The following is a 20,552-nucleotide window of genomic DNA, read 5'->3' as shown; positions in this document are numbered from 1 at the left end:
TCGGCAACAATTATCAATAGCATCAGTTTGATTTTAACTGCAATAAGTAGCCTTTTCAAAGTGCATCATCTTTCAAAGGCATCCGACTTTCTAAACCTTTCCCTCTGCAGCACTTGTCTTCACACCGTGAACTATTAAAGACTATAAAATAATAGCACACTGCAGCAACAGATTAAAGTTTAATCCCTTATCTTTAAATGTCATGCTATGCTCGTGGTGTTTGTTACCATTCCACCATTTTTTTATTAAGTTTTGCAGATCACTTAAAGTTCAGCTCAGACACCTATGGAAAAAAGTAATAAAAAATTTTTACTTTTTTTTTAGTGGGGAGAAACATCTTTTCTTTAAAGGGGTCATGGACCATTCTGCAAACCGTGCTAGTCAGGCACAGCACTTTCATTTGCCTACACCTTTGCTATATATATTGCAGCTGTGCACTGACAGTTGATGACAGAGGACTGTGGAGAAGTCAACACTGAATGGTCAGGAAAAGCAGCCAATCAATTCAGAAGCCACATTTATCAAACACTTCCTGTCCAAGGTGCTAGAAAAGCCAGGATAAATTGAGTCTCTGAGCTCTAACAGTTTTCTCCTTTAAGTGTACAAAAGTCATACACACTTTAATAGTAGGTAACCTTGAACCTTTAATTGGATATTATCTTAGTCAATTACTTTTCTTTCCTTGTATATAATTGTAATATTCAGTATCTGAACAATGTTCAATGTCAAATGGAGGCAGGAATGACAGTAATTAGTAAGTATGCTCGCGTATAGTTGAATGTACATTTCTGTTTTGGGCGCGGGCATTTTTCGCGTTGGTTGGTACAATTCTCTGATTCTCCTAAAACTGTCTGGGACTGTGTCACATTATTTAATATGTATATATTTTTTTTACACTCCACATTACCATGCCAGTCAACATCATTAAGTTGATAATGACTGGTGTCTCTATCACATGATAATACACTTAAAGAGAATCAGACGCTGAAAGCATGTTATACGCTGTAAAATTTTACGAACCGCGCAGCGCAGCATACACATATCATTGCATCATTTTTTCGGTGACGCAAGTTATGTCTTCTTTATGGACTTCAAATACGTATAAACTCTACACCCTTTTCAACTTAAATTATTCAGATTTTAATCAGCTTCTGCCTGTTCACCAAAGCTGATATACAGCCTGTCACAGCAGTGGTTTTCCTTGTCAATTTTTTTCCATATGTAAACCATACTTGCTTACTCTCCTAGTATGTCCGAATTTCTGGGAGTCCTCTTGGACTTCTGGCAGTGGTCACCCTTCTGATGATGATGATTTGTGTCATCACAGCCCGGCTGGCCACTGCAAAATGAATCATTTCACGTCATCGTTGTCATGATCTGCCTACAGCGTATGCATTACATGCTGCCTTGCATGGCAGCTCCTGCCTTTTTGTCATTCTATTATTTGTATTTCTATTTTGTGTTCCAGCAGTACCTCTTTTCACCAGAGGTGCTGCTATCGTGCATTATTCTTGTGCTTAAGGAGTTAACCTGTATGTTCACTAATTATCTCATGCACCTGGGTGTGTCTCATTCCCCTTATATATACCTGATCCTCCCAGCAGTCATTGCTGGTTATTGTTGTCCTAATCCTGATGTCATTTCCTGTTGTCCTTACCTGATTGTTTCTGGACATTTCATGCTACTTGCTGCATCAGCTGGAACCTGGTATTTATCACTGCTCCTTATTACCTGTTATCACCTCTCTGCAAATAAACACAGTGTTTTTCACCGAATTCATGACTCCTAGCTGTACTTCTGTTTGAGAACCGTGACAGTATAACCAGCCCAAAAAACAGCTTTGGAGTCAGGTGAAAGTTTTGTTTTATTCTGGGACCTTTTTGCTGCAATCAAGTTTTTCATTTGTCTTTTGCAACATGTCTGTTTTACCTATCATGGAATCACCCCTGCTACAAACCTTACAAATGGACATTATATTGTTGCGCTCCCAGCTGGCCGGATTTTCCGCTTTGCTTTTGGACCCACTCAGGAGACTATCAGAGACGGTTTCACTGAAATCTAATGCTGTTGATTTGACCCAGCCAACTCTGTCTGCTGCTGAATCCGTGCCGCCAACACCTTGCAATAATACCATGTCAAATTTGCATTTAACTAACAACTGCAGTTTAACTAATGCCCGGTTCACAAGTGGGCCACGCCCCCATCTGACCGAAGTGGAGCGACAGCGCAGAGTAACCAACAAACTGTGTCTCTACTGTGCCAGCAATGCACATTTCTTGCAGGACTGTCCTGTCCGTAGACCACGTCAGCTTACTGAACCATCTCCTGTTGTTTCCTCTCGGCACTCCAAATCTGTTTATGCTCCAGCATTCCTGTTCTCTGCGAAGAGACCCAATCTGCCAGCTCCAGCCGCCTGTCCTGAGGCACCCATTCCCTCTGTCTCCTGTGCCGAGGTGCCAGCCTCTGTCTCCTGTGCCGAGGTGCCAGCCTCTGTCTCCTGTGCCGAGGTGCCAGCCTCTGTCTCCTGTGCCGAGGTGCCAGCCTCTGTCTCCTGTGCCGAGGTGCCAGCCTCTGTCTCCTGTGCCGAGGTGCCAGCCTCTGTCTCCTGTGCCGAGGTGCCAGCCTCTGTCTCCTGTGCCGAGGTCACATCATCTGCCTCCAGCTCTGAGGTCACATCATCTGCCTCCAGCTTGGAGCCTGCTGCCACTGTGTCCGGTTCCGAGTCTCCTGCCACTGTGTCCGGTTCCGAGTCTCCTGCCACTGTGTCCGGTTCCGAGTCTCCTGCCACTGTGTCCGGTTCCGAGTCTCCTGCCACTGTGTCCGGTTCCGAGTCTCCTGCCACTGTGTCCGGTTCCGAGTCTCCTGCCACTGTGTCCGGTTCCGAGTCTCCTGCCACTGTGTCCGGTTCCGAGTCTCCTGCCACTGTGTCCGGTTCCGAGTCTCCTGCCACTGTGTCCGGTTCCGAGTCTCCTGCCACTGTGTCCGGTTCCGAGTCTCCTGCCACTGTGTCCAGTTTTGAGTCTTCAGCCGCTGTCTCTGTTCCTGAGCTCCAGTCTGCTCCAGAGGGGGCGCTGCCCTTCCAGTCTGCTCCAGAGGGGGCGCTGCCCTTCCAGTCTGCTCCAGAGGGGGCGCTGCCCTTCCAGTCTGCTCCAGAGGGGGCGCTGCCCTTCCAGTCTGCTCCAGAGGGGGCGCTGCCCTTCCAGTCTGCTCCAGAGGGGGCGCTGCCCTTCCAGTCTGCTCCAGAGGGGGCGCTGCCCTTACCGACTGTTCCAGAGGGGGCGCTGCCCTTACCGACTGTTCCAGAGGGGGCGCTGCTCTTACAGTCTGCTCCAGAGGGGGTTCTGTCCCTCCAGCCCGAGTTGCCAGTCCATGCGGTCCAGCCCGAGTTGCCAGTCCATGCGGTCCAGCCCGAGTTGCCAGTCCATGCGGTCCAGCCCGAGTTGCCAGTCCATGCGGTCCAGCCCGAGTTGCCAGTCCGTGCGGTCCAGCCCGAGTTGCCAGTCCGTGCGGTCCAGCCCGAGTTGCCAGTCCATGCGGTCCAGCCCGAGTTGCCAGTCCATGCGGTCCAGCCCGAGTTACCACTTGGTGCTGTCTGCCCTCAGGCTTCTCAAAGTGCTGTCTGCCCTCAGGCTTCTCAAAGTGCTGTCTGCCCTCAGGCTTCTCAAAGTGCTGTCTGCCCTCAGGCTTCTCAAAGTGCTGTCTGCCCTCAGGCTTCTCAAAGTGCTGTCTGCCCTCAGGCTTCTCAAAGTGCTGTCTGCCCTCAGGCTTCTCAAAGTGCTGGCAAGCCTGCCGCCCAGTCCGGGCCAGCTCCCAAGCCTGCCGCCCAGTCCGGGCCAGCTCCCAAGCCTGCCGCCCAGTCCGGGCCAGCTCCCAAGCCTGCCGCCCAGTCCGGGTCTGCTCCCAAGTCTGCCGCCCAGTCCGGGCCTGCTCCCAAGTCTGCCGCCCAGTCTGGGCCTGCTCCCAAGTCTGCCGCCCAGTCCGGGCCTGCTCCCAAGTCTGCCGCCCAGTCCGGGCCTGCTCCCAAGTCTGCCGCCCAGTCCGGGCCTGCTCCCAAGTCTGCCGCCCAGTCCGGGCCTGCTCCCAAGTCTGCCGCCCAGTCCGGGCCTGTTGTCAAGCCTGCCGCCCAGTCCGGGTCTCCTGTCAAGCCTGCTGCCAAGTCCGAACCATCCGTTGCCAAGGGTGCCAAGTGTGAGCTGTCATCTACCTTTGAGGGGCACCTTTCTCAATTTAGTGCTCTACTGAGGTTTTGTGCTTCTTATTTCCCCTCAGTACCTAGCCTTGCCAGTGACCCAAAGAGGCAAGTTTTGTTTTTGTTAACACATTTTAGAGGAGAGGCTATGGAATGGGCAAACCCTTTTGTTGAGTCTGATCACCCCATTCTTTCTGACTTACAACTATTTGTCGAGGCAGTGATCAACAAGTTTTCACCAACACCTCCCGCTATGCCTTGTTACGGGGCCTCTGTATTGTCAGCAGGTCCACCCATCTCACCTGGCCTAGAGATTTCTTTGTGCTCCACCCAATTGGTTCAAACTGCTGTTCCAGGGAATTCTCGCAAAAAGAAAAAGCGAAAGAAGAGAGCAAGGTCTACAGAGCTTGAACTGGCAGCTGGCATAGTCTCCTTTGCTCATCCACCCATGGACGAGGACTTTTCTGCTGGCCCCCCAATTCTGGACTATGATTCCGATGATTTCAGACATTTTTGGTAATTGGGCGTCTGGAATCCGCCCTTAAGGGAGGGGGTACTGTCATGATCTGCCTACAGCGTATGCATTACATGCTGCCTTGCATGGCAGCTCCTGCCTTTTTGTCATTCTATTATTTGTATTTCTATTTTGTGTTCCAGCAGTACCTCTTTTCACCAGAGGTGCTGCTATCGTGCATTATTCTTGTGCTTAAGGAGTTAACCTGTATGTTCACTAATTATCTCATGCACCTGGGTGTGTCTCATTCCCCTTATATATACCTGATCCTCCCAGCAGTCATTGCTGGTTATTGTTGTCCTAATCCTGATGTCATTTCCTGTTGTCCTTACCTGATTGTTTCTGGACATTTCATGCTACTTGCTGCATCAGCTGGAACCTGGTATTTATCACTGCTCCTTATTACCTGTTATCACCTCTCTGCAAATAAACACAGTGTTTTTCACCGAATTCATGACTCCTAGCTGTACTTCTGTTTGAGAACCGTGACAATCGTGCTCTGCAGGCTGGGCGTTGACACGATTAGATACAGGTTGCGTGATTTCGCTGTAGTGGCAGTTGCTGTGATGACACAACTCATGCTGTCACACACTTCACACTTGTTCCTTTGTCTTCTCCTACCAGAGGAGCGCTCCAAAAAGTAGGCAGGTATGATTGAAAATGGTTTCCACCATTAGAGGATTTTAATTTTTTTGGATTATATATGCCATTCTGCATCTTGCACAATCATTACTTTTTCATTCTATCTTCCTTTCTTTCAACCATAAGCAGACAGATTTGATGTCATTTTCATTATTTCATATCATACAGTTGTGTCTGCCTTGTGTTACGCTCCAGGAAAAGTAACAACTATGTCTGCTCATATAAAGACATTTCTGAAAATCACAGAAGGAACTGAATCAGATACATCCATATATTGAATACAGGAGGCCATGTAGTTGCCAATAAATTAAATATTATGAATGTGGGGAAAAAAATGAAAAATTATTATTATTTAATGCAGTATTGGTGACTTTCACTTACTACATCAACTGCAAAAGCATTACAGAAATCAGTACTTTGTGCCATAGAAAGTTCACAGTAAAATCCATAATTAATTATTCAACAAAATGTTGAATATAAATGTATTTGTTTAGGCATTGTGATATGAGATGATAGCATGATATTATCTAACATTATGGAGCTAAGAGTAACCAATCAGCTATGAGATTTTACAAGTATAATCAGCTAACACCTGATTGGTTACTATGGGTGAAAGTACATTCATCATTTAATTAAGTAAGTCAAACATGTATATGTTTGTTCAATCTAAATTAACATGTTATTTAGAAGCAGTATTTTGCATTCTACATGGCATTAATATTTAAATTACATTTCCAGTGTGTCATAGTGCTTGTTGGCACTTACTTAATTCTACGAATGCTTCACATACATACTGATATTTCTGCTTTAAATCTTTTATATTTTAAACATCTCAGAAAAAAGCAAAAATATTTTTTTTTATGGACAATTAATCTCATTCCAAGTATCCCAAATAGAAAACATTACATGCATTAACAAGTAACATTCCAGTCAATTAGCGTTCTAACAATAGCCCTAGTGCATGTATAGCTGTCTCTAATGTGAAAAGCTCAGAATGTATAAGGGTTAGGAGTGGGTATGTGGTAGAGATGTCTGCACTTCTTTGTCTGATCTGTCTAGTTTTCTGACAGGGTGGGAATGCATGCGGAGTACACAGTGAAATAAACTAAAAAAATGCATTATTAAATACAACAGAGCTTTGCATGAGATAGCTTAAGGAAAGGGAAGATTGAGGCAAAATATAGTTATCCAAGGAAGGGGCAGTTGTAATAGGTGCTAAAAAAAAAAACTTAGCAACATGAGGCCGCCTGAAGGTGAATACTTTTAAAATGATTAATTTATCTTTTTCTCCTGGGCCCAGAATCATCACGGCCGGCCCCAGCCAATCAGTGACCTGACCAAGATTCTATTTCCTGGTGGCTGGCCCCTCCCCAGGGACCAGCCACCTATTTAATATGAGTGCTCAGTGGATAGACTGATCAGTCCCTTTCTCAAAACCACTGGATGTGTCAGCGGCAGTGTTGTGTATCTGACTCCTGTTTTACTGTAATACTATAGGGGTGAGGGCTGAGTGTAAGGGGGTGTGGCGGCACTTGGGGTTTGTGCCCCATTCCCCCTTCTGTCAGGGGGCCCTCTTGGATCAGGTACCAGCAGGGGGGACAGTGTGGTAGTTGGCAGAACCAGCCATTTTCCTTCATGTTGACGCAGATCTTATGATCTGTTCCTCCCTCCCTTCCCCTATGTGTGGCCTACAATAAAATCTAATTATATTGGGGTATTATTATCTGTTTTCTATCCAGGGAAAATATCTTGGAAAATGTACCGTGTGGATAGCTGAATTTGAATCTTGGAACAACTCATGCTCTATAGTATCTGTAGTTTTGCTGTAGCGCTATTTTCATTGCATTGGCCAGGCCAATTTACCAATGTGGCTAGGGTTAATGATGTGCTAACCTATTTTAGTGCTGTCTCCACCTCTCGTTGATGTGGTTCAGTCTCCGAGAAGCCAATTTTAGAATTTTTTTCAGGGCTACTTTAAGTTCCAAATCCGTCCCTGACTCCAGGTATGTGGAGGTCCCACATTAGAAAATATTTTCCGAACGGGTAGTGCAGTTAAGTGTCAGTTTTAACACACACACAAACTGCTTCCTTGAGCAGGTGTCCTCCCCTTACAGAGATAGGAGGAGCTAAGGTAGATTAGCCACATGTGTACGGGCATTGCCTTATTGTTTTGTATGTGAATAGTGTTGCATGCTTGGAAACAAACTTTATGTTAGTGAACATAAATGCATGTACTTTAATTGCAAATGAGACTTCTGACTGCTTATGATGTGAAAGGTGGAACGGGGGATAGAAGGGGCATATGCATGTAGGCAATGTACAGTAAGGGCGAGGGCGAACACACCCGCATTGGACCGATTCCAGGTCTGGCCATCTGCGGGGTACGTGATTTTTAGCTGTATCTCTTGCACCAGTTACAGGACAGGTCTGACTGGGACCGGTAGTGCTGACTGATGCATATGCATGCCATTGCAGAAACTGTAAAAATGTATTTTATATACAGTAGGCATTAAGAACATCGTGATATATGTATTTCATATTAAAAACAGTGTATATGTATTATTATTATTATTATTATTATTATTACTATTAATAATTATAGTATTGAGAGTTGTTATTGTATTTAATATTTTGCATGTGTACTGATTGGACTTTATTTTGCACATATGCATTATGCGTATCCTGCAGTGTGTTCTATCTGCATACAAGTACCATACAGCTAGAGAGTAGTTATACACAGATTCAAATGAAATGCTTCTTCTATCCGGTTTTAAAAAATGCAAATTACGTTCAAAAATATGTTTGTAAATATTTGCATGTATTGAAATTTTATATACTGGGAATATAGCATGCTGACCCAGTTGTTTTTAATTTATATATGTATTTTATTTTTGCTTGTATATGTGTTCTTGAAATTATATTTTTGCGATGGAACACCTAAATAAAATAAATCAAATTTAATTAGCCAATGTACATCTGAATGAACCTTCTCATGGTGATAAATCAGGATAGATAAGTGGATAGGTATTATTTAATTTTTAGGAAGGCATTTGTTAAGGTATACCAAAATAAATTAATTTAGAAATGCAACAATAGTGAAACTGATAAGGCTTTGGCTAAAGGACAGACAATAGGGAGCAATAGTCAATTGTGTAAGCTCAGGTAAAGGGCTGGAAATGAATGGAATACCTCATGGATCAGTCAGGTAGGGTATCTAATGGCAACATTGGAAATGTTGGCACTTAACCAGCCTATATGAACATGTCAGCAGGGTAAATGCTGACCCTTCCATCGTGCTGACAGGTTGACAATAGTGTGTTTGGCAAAATTCACAATGTCCCCAATCACAATGGCGACATTAAAACACCAATGCCGCCGGGTCCAGTGGCTATACCCCGGACCCAATGGAATTACTCTTTTGATGACGGCATTGTGATTGGCCACATTGTCAACCTGTCAGCACAATGAAAGTGTAGGCATTTAGCCTGCCGACGTTAAGTACCGGCATTTCCGCTGTCGGAATTATGACCGCCGCCGGATCAGTCGTGGCTCCTGTTTTGTTTCATGTATTAATTAGTGGTATAGACTGTTGCCTACATCGAAAGGTATATCTTTCTGCAGCTGATACTAAGATTTGGAGAACTTATTCTGAAAAAGATATTGATAAAGTAGTAACAAATTCAAAAATATTATTAACATGGTGCATGGACTACAAAACAAACCTTATCAGAAAAAACTTCAAGAGCTGAAAAAGAACAGCTTAACAGAGAGACATGGCAGATGTTATACAATAAAAAAAAAAAAATATATCAACTGTATTACTAGAGTTCAGGAGGCTGTATTTTTTAAAATAAGAAAGTTAGACCAATGCAGTTGTGGTGGGTACCCATATAGTACAGTAAAACAAGTTTTCAAGAACACATGGTACATATGGCTATTGGTTAAGACTTAAAAACAGAAATAAAAACAAAAAACACACATTTACATGCACACACAGTCAAGGGCAGAGTAAATGAACAGTTTCTTTCTTACCATCAAATTCAGTTTATAATGTTTTATCTACATTGAGAGTTGCAGTTTCTCCTAGTAAACAGTCACAATAATCTTATCACTCATGTGGTTAGTCATTGAACAGACCTACAACAACTTCCACAGTGGAAAAGAAACCATTGCTCTGCATTTTTTACGGCAACTTGGTAGGCACATAGATAGCATAATATAAAAAGAACAAATGTCCAACAAATTAATTGTATTCTTAAATTTCCTAGGAGCGTTAATCCAGAGGAAGACACAACAAAACCCTTACGCTGTAGCTGCCAATTTATATTCACAGTTGAATAAAATCCTGAGCCCACTAATTGGAATTGGATTAATTCCCTGGATCGAATACATCAATAATTCAATCAGTTATAACTGAATGTCCATTTTGTCAAAAGCACAGTCCTAGGTATGAAAATCTAATTTGGCAAACCTTTGCATTGACTTTGTATATATTTATGCATACTAGTTAAATCACCTCTATGGCAATGTAAAAATGTCCACTTTTAATGTAACCCTTAATTATTCAATGTAAGAGTTCCCTTCTGTGCAGATAAGTAATCAAAGCTATACCACAATACAATATAACACTTTTTGTACATGTTTTTTAGAGTATGTTTTACTATATATTTAGGTATTTAATAAACTTTCTGAAAAGGGGGCAGTAGTGGTGATGGTTTCATAATGTTTTAGCAGAAAATGCTGACACGTTTTTCCATATAACTGTCAAGAGTGAAGACTAATCTGGCAGATACTGAGCATTCCTTGTGTTAATATTCTTGACCATTTTCCAGAATCATCACGGCCGGATGATTATATATAATCATCTATAGATAAAGCCAGGGATAGCCAAAATTGATAACTCGGACTATCACATAGGTATGTCTGAAATTATAGATGAGCAAAATTTGCAAAACATATTCAGCATTTTTTTTGACTGTGGCCTTACGTGTTCCGAGTACTACCACAATAATACCACACAACAGAAACCCTTTGCTGTCATTGTCCCAGATACTTTAATAGACTATAAATTCTACAGAATGGTGAAGCAAAAGAAGAACCAAAGTTTTCATCGAGAGAATGGCGCACAATTTAGCCTGTCCCATCACAAAACTTGATATGCATGACATTTCACCACAATTGTGTTCGTCCTCTATCTAAAATCATTTGCAAATAATTATAGTAGGCAATTAAAATACATTTCCTATGGGATAATTATTAGACATTACCAAACTTCCAGAATAGTTGTTCATTTAGGACAACAGTTCCAATTTCCTATTTATGGTGAACAATTCAATGTTAGCCTATTTGGTCCATGCAGGTACTTTCATTTGGACGGTATATTATAAGTGGTGTCTTTGTACAGGTACATGCAAAGCTGATCAGTGCTGTCTTTTCCTTCTAAAATGCTTTTCACTAATTACAGCCAACAGTATCTGTGCTGAGTAGAAAATCTTAAAGGCTACTGTAGATATGGCTTTTGAGTGAGTATTTGACAGTTTGTAGCAAAAAGACATTAAAGTACTACAATGAAAAAAAATAATAGTGGCTTTAACTAGCCAATGGACAGCTCTCCATTTTTACAGGTTAATCTTTACTTACTGCAGGTAATGGGGACATAAAATGAGAGCATGTAAATGGACCAATTAGGACACAGCCACATTTGTCAGATTTTTTTAATTTAGGAGTATTTGGAGTATGCACACGATGTTATGGGAGATACTTATTAATTGGAATATAAGTAACTTGTTCGTGAACCTTATTGCTATTTCCAACCTAAATCTTTACCAAACCATTACCTAAGCAACAATTAACTTATTTCGTCCCCCTGGCAAAATAGCAATAATTATCCTGCATATTTCTGAGATATCATCATCATCATTTATTTATATAGCGCCAACATATTCCGTAGCGCTTTATTTCTGCTTCCTCTCTGCAACCGAAATCTGGAAATGTTGGGCCTGAGCATAAAGCACAACAATCATAAAAAAGCATAAAAAAGGAGTAACTATGCCCCTAGACAAAACCATGTTGCATTGGAGGGGAGGTAAATTTAAAATGTGGGGACTCATTTATAGTTGGGGTAGGGCATATCCTAGATCAACCTTAACTTTCAGTGTACAAATGAAGTTATCAAGTATTTGTGTGCTAGATGAAAAAACAGCCAGTACTCAACTTATGTGCAAAATAATAAACTAATTTGCACCCTTTGCATTGTAACATGTTTTGTCCCGGAGAACATTTACTCCTTTTTTGCTTTACTTTCCTTAATGACTCAGGCCCGCTGTGTCTACACACATTTATAAGCAATCTATGAAAAAAATACAGTATAAAAAGTACATGCCATGTTCATTATCTGTCTGGTATGTACTATGATCACTCTTGTGTATAGATGGCATAATATATTGGGATCCATGATCTGTCTCTAAGTAGCTTTAATGTAATGTGGCTTGAATGTATTTGCCATTGTACATAGTTTGGAAAGACAGGGTATGGGTGAACATTACATTGTATATGTTCATATTTCATCTGTATTGGACTAATGAGGGGTGGCATAATCAGAGGACAGTCCTATTTCGTATTTCAAGTTACAATAAATCACTTTTTATGTTTTCATTGTGTCAAGCATATAAACTACTTAGCTCTGTTTCTTGGGGGATTTACTAGTAATCTGATCGTTTCTATGTTCATTAAAAGGATGTCTTAAATATGATATTTTTCCAACAAAATTCTGCTTCACCTTTAGTCCTCCCTTTGAGTTCTTCTCACTTACTAATATACTGCCACCTGAGTCTGTCACCGCGTTGTATGATCCAGACCTCATTCACTGGTAATTTTCAAAGAATGTGTGGTGGCATTTAAAGGTTAGTTTCATCCGGTTGCATGGATGTGGTGGCTATTCTGTTGAGTGCTGCTGCTGACAAAGTCATGATTGCCAATTAACAGTAAATATACTAACATTCAGTAAAATAGTTCCTATTTTTTTTCCCCTTTATTATCAAGAAATAAAAATATTAAAAAAAGGCACGCATTATGTATAGAATTCACCACACCAATGGCAAAGATTCTGTGGCATATTTTTTAAATTATAGAAAATAGTAGGTCATTGCATCTTTTGCCATCAAAATTTTTGTCAATCTTTATAAAATTGTCATTAAAAAAATGGGTCAAGTGTTGCCAGTTGCCAGGTAAGAGATTATATAAAATACAACCAGGAATCAACAAACGTCAAAAGATGAATATCCTGTTTAGGCCTCATGCCCACTATTGTCAACTTTGTGCATTGTACTAGCAATTTTTCAAATACATTGTTCCCAATGACCACATACCCACTTTGGATTTTAGGTTGGGTACACAGTACAGAAAATCTCTCCCGATGCGATATCATTAATGATTCTACCAACGGCTGAAAGTTCCGATCAACATGTCGATTCAAGTGTACACACTATACGCGTTTTACAAGATTTAAATTCAGATCTGTGCTCTTAATCTGTCATAACCATCAGCTGAAAAGATCATGACTCTGCAAACTTTATAGAGATCTGCCTACGCTGCTGGTCCTGAGTGCACACACACTGCAGAATTTGCCCATCATAGTTCCATCATTTATAAAGGTTTTTAGTTATAAACACATTAATGCAATGTCGGAGCTCACGGTTGTTTATCATGTGATTGGCACGATAATCGGGTGAAAAACCTTTTCTGTGTATCCAGCTTCACTCTTTGGTGTAATTGCAGCAACTTTGAAGCTTTCCAAACCCAGCCTGCTCTATGGGGGGTATTCAATTGAAGGCGGGATTGCCGAAAATCCCGCGCTCGAAAAATATTACCGTTATTATGGTAATCCTGCGCGGGAAACCCGTTAATACGGTAATTTACTCGCTTGATTTCAGCTCGCAGCTCAGGGAGCTCAGCGAGATATAACCGTATTAACGGTAATATTTTTAGAGCGCGGGATTTTCGGCGATCCCGCCGTCAATTGAATATGCCCCTATTAATTTGCATTTACAAGTGAAGACATTGGGGAAGCATAAGAGACCTCTAGTTATCTCCTGAACATGAGTAACACTGAAACTCTCTCTCCCTATTGTCTTATGTCTGTCTTCTGGATGTCTCCCTCATATATATTTGTCATGCCTTTTGCTACATTCTGTTTGAATCTTTATAGTTTTTTACGTACTGTCATTTATGCTCCTTAGGTATAACTGTGTTATATTTGCGATCTTGCTCATTTGGAATCTGTCTTATCGGTATTTGTATGATTGTCCAGTGCTACGGAATCTGAGGCGCCCTATAAATAAATAAATATAATAATAATGATAATTATAATAACAACAACAGCTAACAACCGTATATGTCTAATGTGTTTGTATTTCTAAACACCTTAATTGACTGCGAATGTATTATTCCCTGTTACTCTTGATTGTTTTATATCTGTATACTAATACAAATCATTTAGATATTTTGGTGTTTTTGTGTGTTAACATTGCATCAAATTGTCTAAATATTCAATGTGAAAAAAATACATCTTCAATCACCTGTCAATTTTACAAGTATACAGTATGAAACACAAAGAACCAAAAGATACTGTGGCTTCCCAGATTTCTGATTTCTTAATACAAATGATGCCCACAGCCTATTCTCTGCCGGCTGCTGTTTCTATTCTAGCAATGACAATTGTCAGCTCTTAAATCATTATTTCACCAGTATCTCTAGAGGGTAAACATATGATAAATATAGTTCACCTTGAGATAGCAGAATACACATAATGTGATCAATGAATATCTGTGCGCAGGCTACACCTGGTTGTATTGTTTCTCTGCGTGCTGCAGATCTGACCTAGGTCATACAAGTTCATCAACTAGGACAGAATTTTGTGTGTCATATCTTATACTATATGACACAGTCAGACAGCTGGTCCTGGGAGAAAAAATATATGTTCTTCGTATAGAGATAAATTTTCTTGTGAAAAATAATTCTTCTTAAGTTCACTGATACACATATAAATCAACAAGAAGTAAGCCTATACAGAGTTCATGTTTAAAGAGACAGCTGAAGGCAGTCTATGGTATTCTCAGAGAGAAAAAAGAGAGTTAAATTCTAGAACAAAACTTGTGATTGGTCATCTAAAATGATGTTTTAACTACTTTATTTTTCATGTTTTTCTAGCAAACATTATCTTTACTAATAATACCAAAGCTATATTCTATGAATAGAAAATGTATTGTGGAAGGTTTGCTTTTGACTTTTAAGTGTACAGCCCGCAGGCTAAGGAGCCATTTTTATTGAAATAGTTAATTCCCCAAAAAACAACAATGAACTTCAGGCATAATAGATTTTATCATTTCCAATTATGTTAATTGTGTTCATTATTTTTATAAGGTGTATATACAGACCAAGCAGACTTAATTGGATCAGTTGACAATTAGATCAATATCACAGCAGTAAAAAAAAAAAAAATTGTCTCCATTCCAATCAGTTATGAGTTCTGCATCTAGCGGCTCATAAAGTTTTTCTCCCAGTACTATCTGCCAGTGCCTGCACTGTCTATTATTATGAATAGGAAAGTTAAAAAGCTGTGTCTTAGACTAGAAAGCACAGCTAGAGTTGAGCGAAATTGTCTTCTCACTGTCTTGCTGCCACTACTCTCTGGAATTATCTTCCACATTCCACCAGACACTCACAGGAAGTAATTTATGAAACACTGCATAATGCCTTGTTTTTTTTTTACATCACGGCACTTCAAGGTGCTGGCGTTGGGCTTGAGTCATTAAGGAGAGCAAGCCAAAACAAAGGACTAAATTTGATCCTGGGCAATGTTACAATGCAGAGGTTGCAAATTAGTTTATTATTTTTTCATGTAAAGAAAATACTGGCTGCCTTTTCATGTAGCACACAAATACTTGAGAGCTTTTTTTTCACACTGGAATTTAAAGTTGATCTAGGACAAGCCCTATCCCGACTATAAATCTGTCCCCACATTTTAAATTTACCTCCCCCTCTAATGCAACATGGTTTTGCCCAGGTGCAAAGTTACTCCTTTATTTGCTATGCTCTCCTTGTCTTTTCTCTGGAGGGACTAGGGGCCTGATTCATTAAGGATCTTAAATAAAGAGGATCCTTATTTCAGTCTCCTGGACAAAACTATGTTACAATGCAAGGGGTGCAAATGAGTGTTTTGTTTTGCACATAAGTTAAATACTGCCTGTTTTTTCATGTAACACACAAATATCAACTTTAAATTTCAGTGTACAAATAAGCTATCAAGTATTTGTGTTTTACATGAACAAACTGTCAGTATTTAACTTATGTGCAAAACAGAATACTCATTTGCACCCCTTGCATTTTAACATGGTTTTTTCCAGGAGACTGAAATAAGGATTCTCTATGAATCAGGCCCTAGAAGTGTGCCTTGATATGAATAGAAGCAGTAAAAGTTGTAGAGGCATATATGTAAAAATTGCAGTTAAGTGTTCAACCTTCTTCCCCTTTAGTACCACTCCTTTCCATAAATACATTTTTTTCAGTTTGTCTCCTAAAATAGTGTTTGGTTTAGACTCATTTATGGCTTAAATAAACCATGAGCCAGAGGACATTGGGACTGTTTTTATTAGATGTGTCACTTGTGTTTGTGTGTGTGAGACTTTTTATTACATTCCTCGGACTACACCTTCTTTGCCAAATCAATACTCATTTAATGAGAACAAAAATAACATTATGCTCAACTTAAAATTAAAATAAGAGAAAAGAAACAGGCAATGTGCCCTTTCCCCAAATTCTCAACCAATCCCTGTACTATACAGGTGGACCACAAGCAAGGGTTCAGGGGCAGGCTGGGCTGGGGGGCAGGTGGGGCATCTGCCCCCCGGACTGGTCCCATAGTTGACTACCTTGGGCTGGGTCACTGAACCACCTGTTTTATTTTTCCTTTAAAATGTTCCTAATAGGCTGCTGAGAAGAGTCTTGTCTCCCGGGCTAAAATTTGCCAGCCCTCTCCTGCATGGGTTCCCCATGATATAGTGAAAACAAGGCCCAGACTGGTCAGGGCTAGGGCTAGTGCCTCTACAGGATGTGATCTTGAAGCAAAAAGTATTTAGATTAAAGTGAGTGATAATTTAAACTTATATTTGATAATGTTGTAACAATGGAGATGCACTTGTTGGGTGTGTTTACCAATTTGTGCTATTAACTTGCACTGTATTATTATAGCTTGATAATTGGCCAAAACATCTCTATATGGGTAAAAAGAATAAACATCACAGCTGATTTTTGGATGCTGAGGCTGTTTGTCATTGGATTACTGTGGGAAATGTGAACAAGTTTCCCGACAGCTTGCATCAACTTTAATAAAGATACATCCCTTGGCGTGCTGCTCGACTGGCTCCTTTCTGCTGATATCACTAGTGCCACTAGCTTCTAGCGAATTGATAGACTGAAGTCTCAAGATTGCTGTTAATGTTGAAGTAGAGTCTTATATATTTATTTAATATGTTCTGTAACTTTCTGTTCAAAACAAGTCCAAAGCCTATTAACAATGAATACCAACCATCATGGAAATTTATAATGATTGTAATAATTGTTATGATGATCCATTGACATAGGTTTTCGTTACCACATGCCCATGTCAGAAGACAAGAAATCTTGTTTGAAAAGTATCAACAACTTCAGTAGTATTTACTAGTTTAATCAAACTACTACACACAATAAATACCGTCGCTCATTTCAAACCTGTTTATGTACCATGGAACTTTTGGTCGACTTACGTCAGTAATAGGCAATGTGATACACTTCACGGGCTGCATGGTGCGGTACTCTAGCCTTCAAAGGGGTGCACATTACCATTAATCTCAGTAATAAGTTAAAAAAATGAATTTAATAAAAAAAAGACACCTATGTGTAATAATATATCAGCAGACATTTAAAATAATTGTTTGCAGAAGGTATAAAACACAATTGTGACAATAAAGCAGAAAGGTGCTCTGGTTGCAGGTGAAGGTTCGGAGGGCCACATGTGGCCCCAGGGCTGCCTTTAACCCATCCCTGACCTACATAAAGGTGTATTCAGAATTTTTTGTGAAATATAAGAATGTAAGATTGCTTGCTTGCTTTCTAATCCCCCATCCCCTCCGCTGTCCCTTTACATTATATGCCTGTCCTATCAAGCCTAACTTTCTGTTCCTTTTCTTTTGCCTTTGCACTTATGTTTGTGCTATATTAATTATGTATGTTTGTATCTTGATTTGCTTTCATATATTTCATAAGTTTACAGTTGACTCTGCATCTTCACTTTTGCAGGCATCAGAGAGAATGTTATCAACACTGGTTTTGGACATCCAGGTTAATTTTGTCTTTGAATCAAGGGGTGATATTCAATCCATTACCTAGGCTGCTGCACTAGAACTCTCCACTCCTACTTCAGTATATTGAGTGATATCTTGCAAAAAGTTGGAAGCAACTAATGTTTTTCACCCCAAACCCTCTTTAGGTTCATATGTACTCAACCATTTAATTTATGTATGTGGCCTCACTTACCATGTGTTCTTGGATGGTAATCATTAGTGAATCTTTTAAAGCTAATACCATCTTCCAGCTAACAATCAACTCTTCTAAACAACCAACTTTTTGAAATATTAGTGCTCTTTGTCTACTCCATGGCATTACACTGTCTAATGACTTCACTTTATTTTCTACTTAGGAAAAACAAGTAACATGAGCCAGTTTGGGCAAGTATGACACATTCGTACTCAGATTGTAAGGGTTGCTTTTCACAATATGCAGATATTGCCATCTACATATATAGACCCCAAACCGTAGTACTCTACAATAATCTCCATGGAAACAACCAATGTCCTCAATTATTTAAACTTTTCTAATTTACATCCTGGAATTTTGTGAAAAGTAACAAGAGCAAAAGCTCAATAGTGAAGCAATACACGCACGTCGGTTAATATACTGTGAAGTTTTTTTAATTTGAAAAATTTAATGTATACAGTGCAACTGAAATCCTCTTGGGCTTTCTGCTAATGAAATAGATTACTTTGTCTGCACATACTATTTGATATGACAGCTCTAAATATTGTTAAATTCAGTCATTCATTGTGATATTGATTTAGATTGATTGCAGTTTTAAATGGCATGTGTTTATATAGGTAATCCACAGAGAAAAGCTTTTTAAATTGAAATGGACTGTCTGATCGGATGATTTAGGAGGGGTATCCACACAGCTCTATAATCGTATATGTACAGGACAGGATGAGACGTACACCCCCTGCATTTTCTATAATACCGTAATGTGTCATAATAAAACTCACAAAGATGTCTGCAAGGAGAATGAAGAAGGATATCTGCAGTATGTTTTCCAATATACTGTACACATTACAGAGAGAGCTCATGTCATAGTTCCTCTACTGTCACTGCAATGTCTGTGTATCAGCCTAAGAAACCATAGAGCCAGACCATCCTATTACAAAGCGGAACCTGTCAATCCATTGACTAGTTAGACTTAAAGTGCCAGAGTAGTTCATGTTGACATGCAATTGGATTAATGAGTCAATGCGTGAAGGGTTACAGAGCTTTTATACTTAAAGGGGTTAATAAAATGAAATCACACAAGCTGTCCTTCTGGATGTGATTGGATAAGAAGGGCACAGCGAGGGCACACCACGTACTGCAAAGTGCAGCCGTACAGAACAATGACTGATATTGTACTGTCCACTGAAACAACTTTTCATCATTCAAACAGATAACGGAGACTTTGTATAACACAGCAATATTCCAGGAAAAGCTTAGAATACCAATGTCACCACGATTAAAGATATAATTAAGAGACACAGTCATATGCATAAGTCGTATATTGATTTTTTTTTTTTTTTTAGCAGACAAGTGTGACATAGGTTAACCCCATCAGTGCCGGAGTTATGTGAAACATTTATTTGAACCCTGAATGCAGATTTCTAGTTTTAAAAAGATTAAGATTCAAACAGCAGAGTGCACTATTAATACAGTCAAAACTGATGCTAAAACTTAGCAGCTCTGCACACCTAACCATAGGCTAAACCTCACATTCATGTTGTTCCATGTAAAAATCCATATATATATATACGTTTATCAAACAAACCTATAAATATTAACCCTTGTAGTCATAACCCTTACGATAGGAAGGTGTTGCAACCATCCAAAACACACGTTATACTTACAAATGACACAAGCAGCCAAAGTTAAGAGTGCAAAACTCCAACTAGCAATGCAACTTTGCTTCAACTGTTTCCAATCACCAATTAACATTACTCAAAAAGTTTAATTAAAAAATCATGTTGCCAGTGGTTTTAATTAGAGCAAATCCACCTCAAGACAGAAATGTATCATTTAAGCTCCCAATGGTTAATTTGAGCTGTTCTGTTAGACTGAGAATAAACAAATAATTATTCACAATCATCAAAAATGTGTTGAGTCTGATATACACATTTTTCTTTCTATACTAACTTTTGTGCATTTTAAGGCAGCAGCTAACCTCCTACAGTGCAGACCTGCAGAATCAAATATATATATATATATATATATATATATATATATATATATATATATATATAGCCTGGTCTACCATTCCTTGCAATCAATGCAGATATATTTAAACACTCAAATGAAAATATACAGAGCTGTCTATGTTGTAAAACACAACCTCCAGTGCTGAATAGGAGAGCGGACAGAGTATTCCCACATATGCATCCTAATACAAAACATGCTTTCTCCGCTCACCTGGTGCTGAAAACCATCGCAGGCAACAGAACAGACAGCAAGTAGCAAGCAGGGATAGATTTCATGCTGCAGCTCCCCTGGTCTCTGCTTGGAAATCTTTCCTCCCACCGTGTCTTGGTATAGTAAAGAAAGCCCTTCCTCAAGGCAGGATGCTCCAGTACAAAAGAGAGCAGAGCTGGGGAAAACGCAGGCAGACCAACAGACTGGCTAATGAAAGCAACTCTAAGCTAGATGCGAGATCCAAGAGTGATGTCACAGGCAATGGACCTGCTGCTGCAAGGCTCCTTGCCTGATAGTCTGTGATTATTCAACACTGTGACTCTATTGATGTCCTCGGGGGGGTTGTTATTACTAGCAGTTTAAGTGGCAGTTAGGGAGAAAGGGGAGTGTGCTAGGGGGCTCTTAACTATTTGC

General features: G+C 40.0%; 1 protein-coding gene across 2 annotated transcripts in view; it reads right to left on the bottom strand.

The window, feature by feature from the left end:
- LUZP2 (leucine zipper protein 2) overlaps window positions 1-20,455 on the bottom strand; it is a 462,788-nt gene extending 442,333 nt beyond the window's left edge. For both annotated transcript variants that reach the window (XM_075188001.1, XM_075188002.1), the window contains exon 1: window positions 20,139-20,455. In XM_075188001.1, the coding sequence (XP_075044102.1) occupies window positions 20,139-20,203 (65 nt within the window). In that variant the 5' untranslated portion in view covers window positions 20,204-20,455. The remainder of the gene's footprint in view (window positions 1-20,138) is intronic.
- Window positions 20,456-20,552: the final 97 nt, after the last annotated feature.

Source organism: Mixophyes fleayi, chromosome 10 (genome assembly GCF_038048845.1).
Source record: "Mixophyes fleayi isolate aMixFle1 chromosome 10, aMixFle1.hap1, whole genome shotgun sequence".
In the NCBI taxonomy this organism is placed as follows: Eukaryota; Metazoa; Chordata; class Amphibia; order Anura; family Limnodynastidae; genus Mixophyes; species Mixophyes fleayi.
Note: the sequence above shows the minus strand (reverse complement) of the source record. Positions and strands in the feature narration are given on the sequence as shown.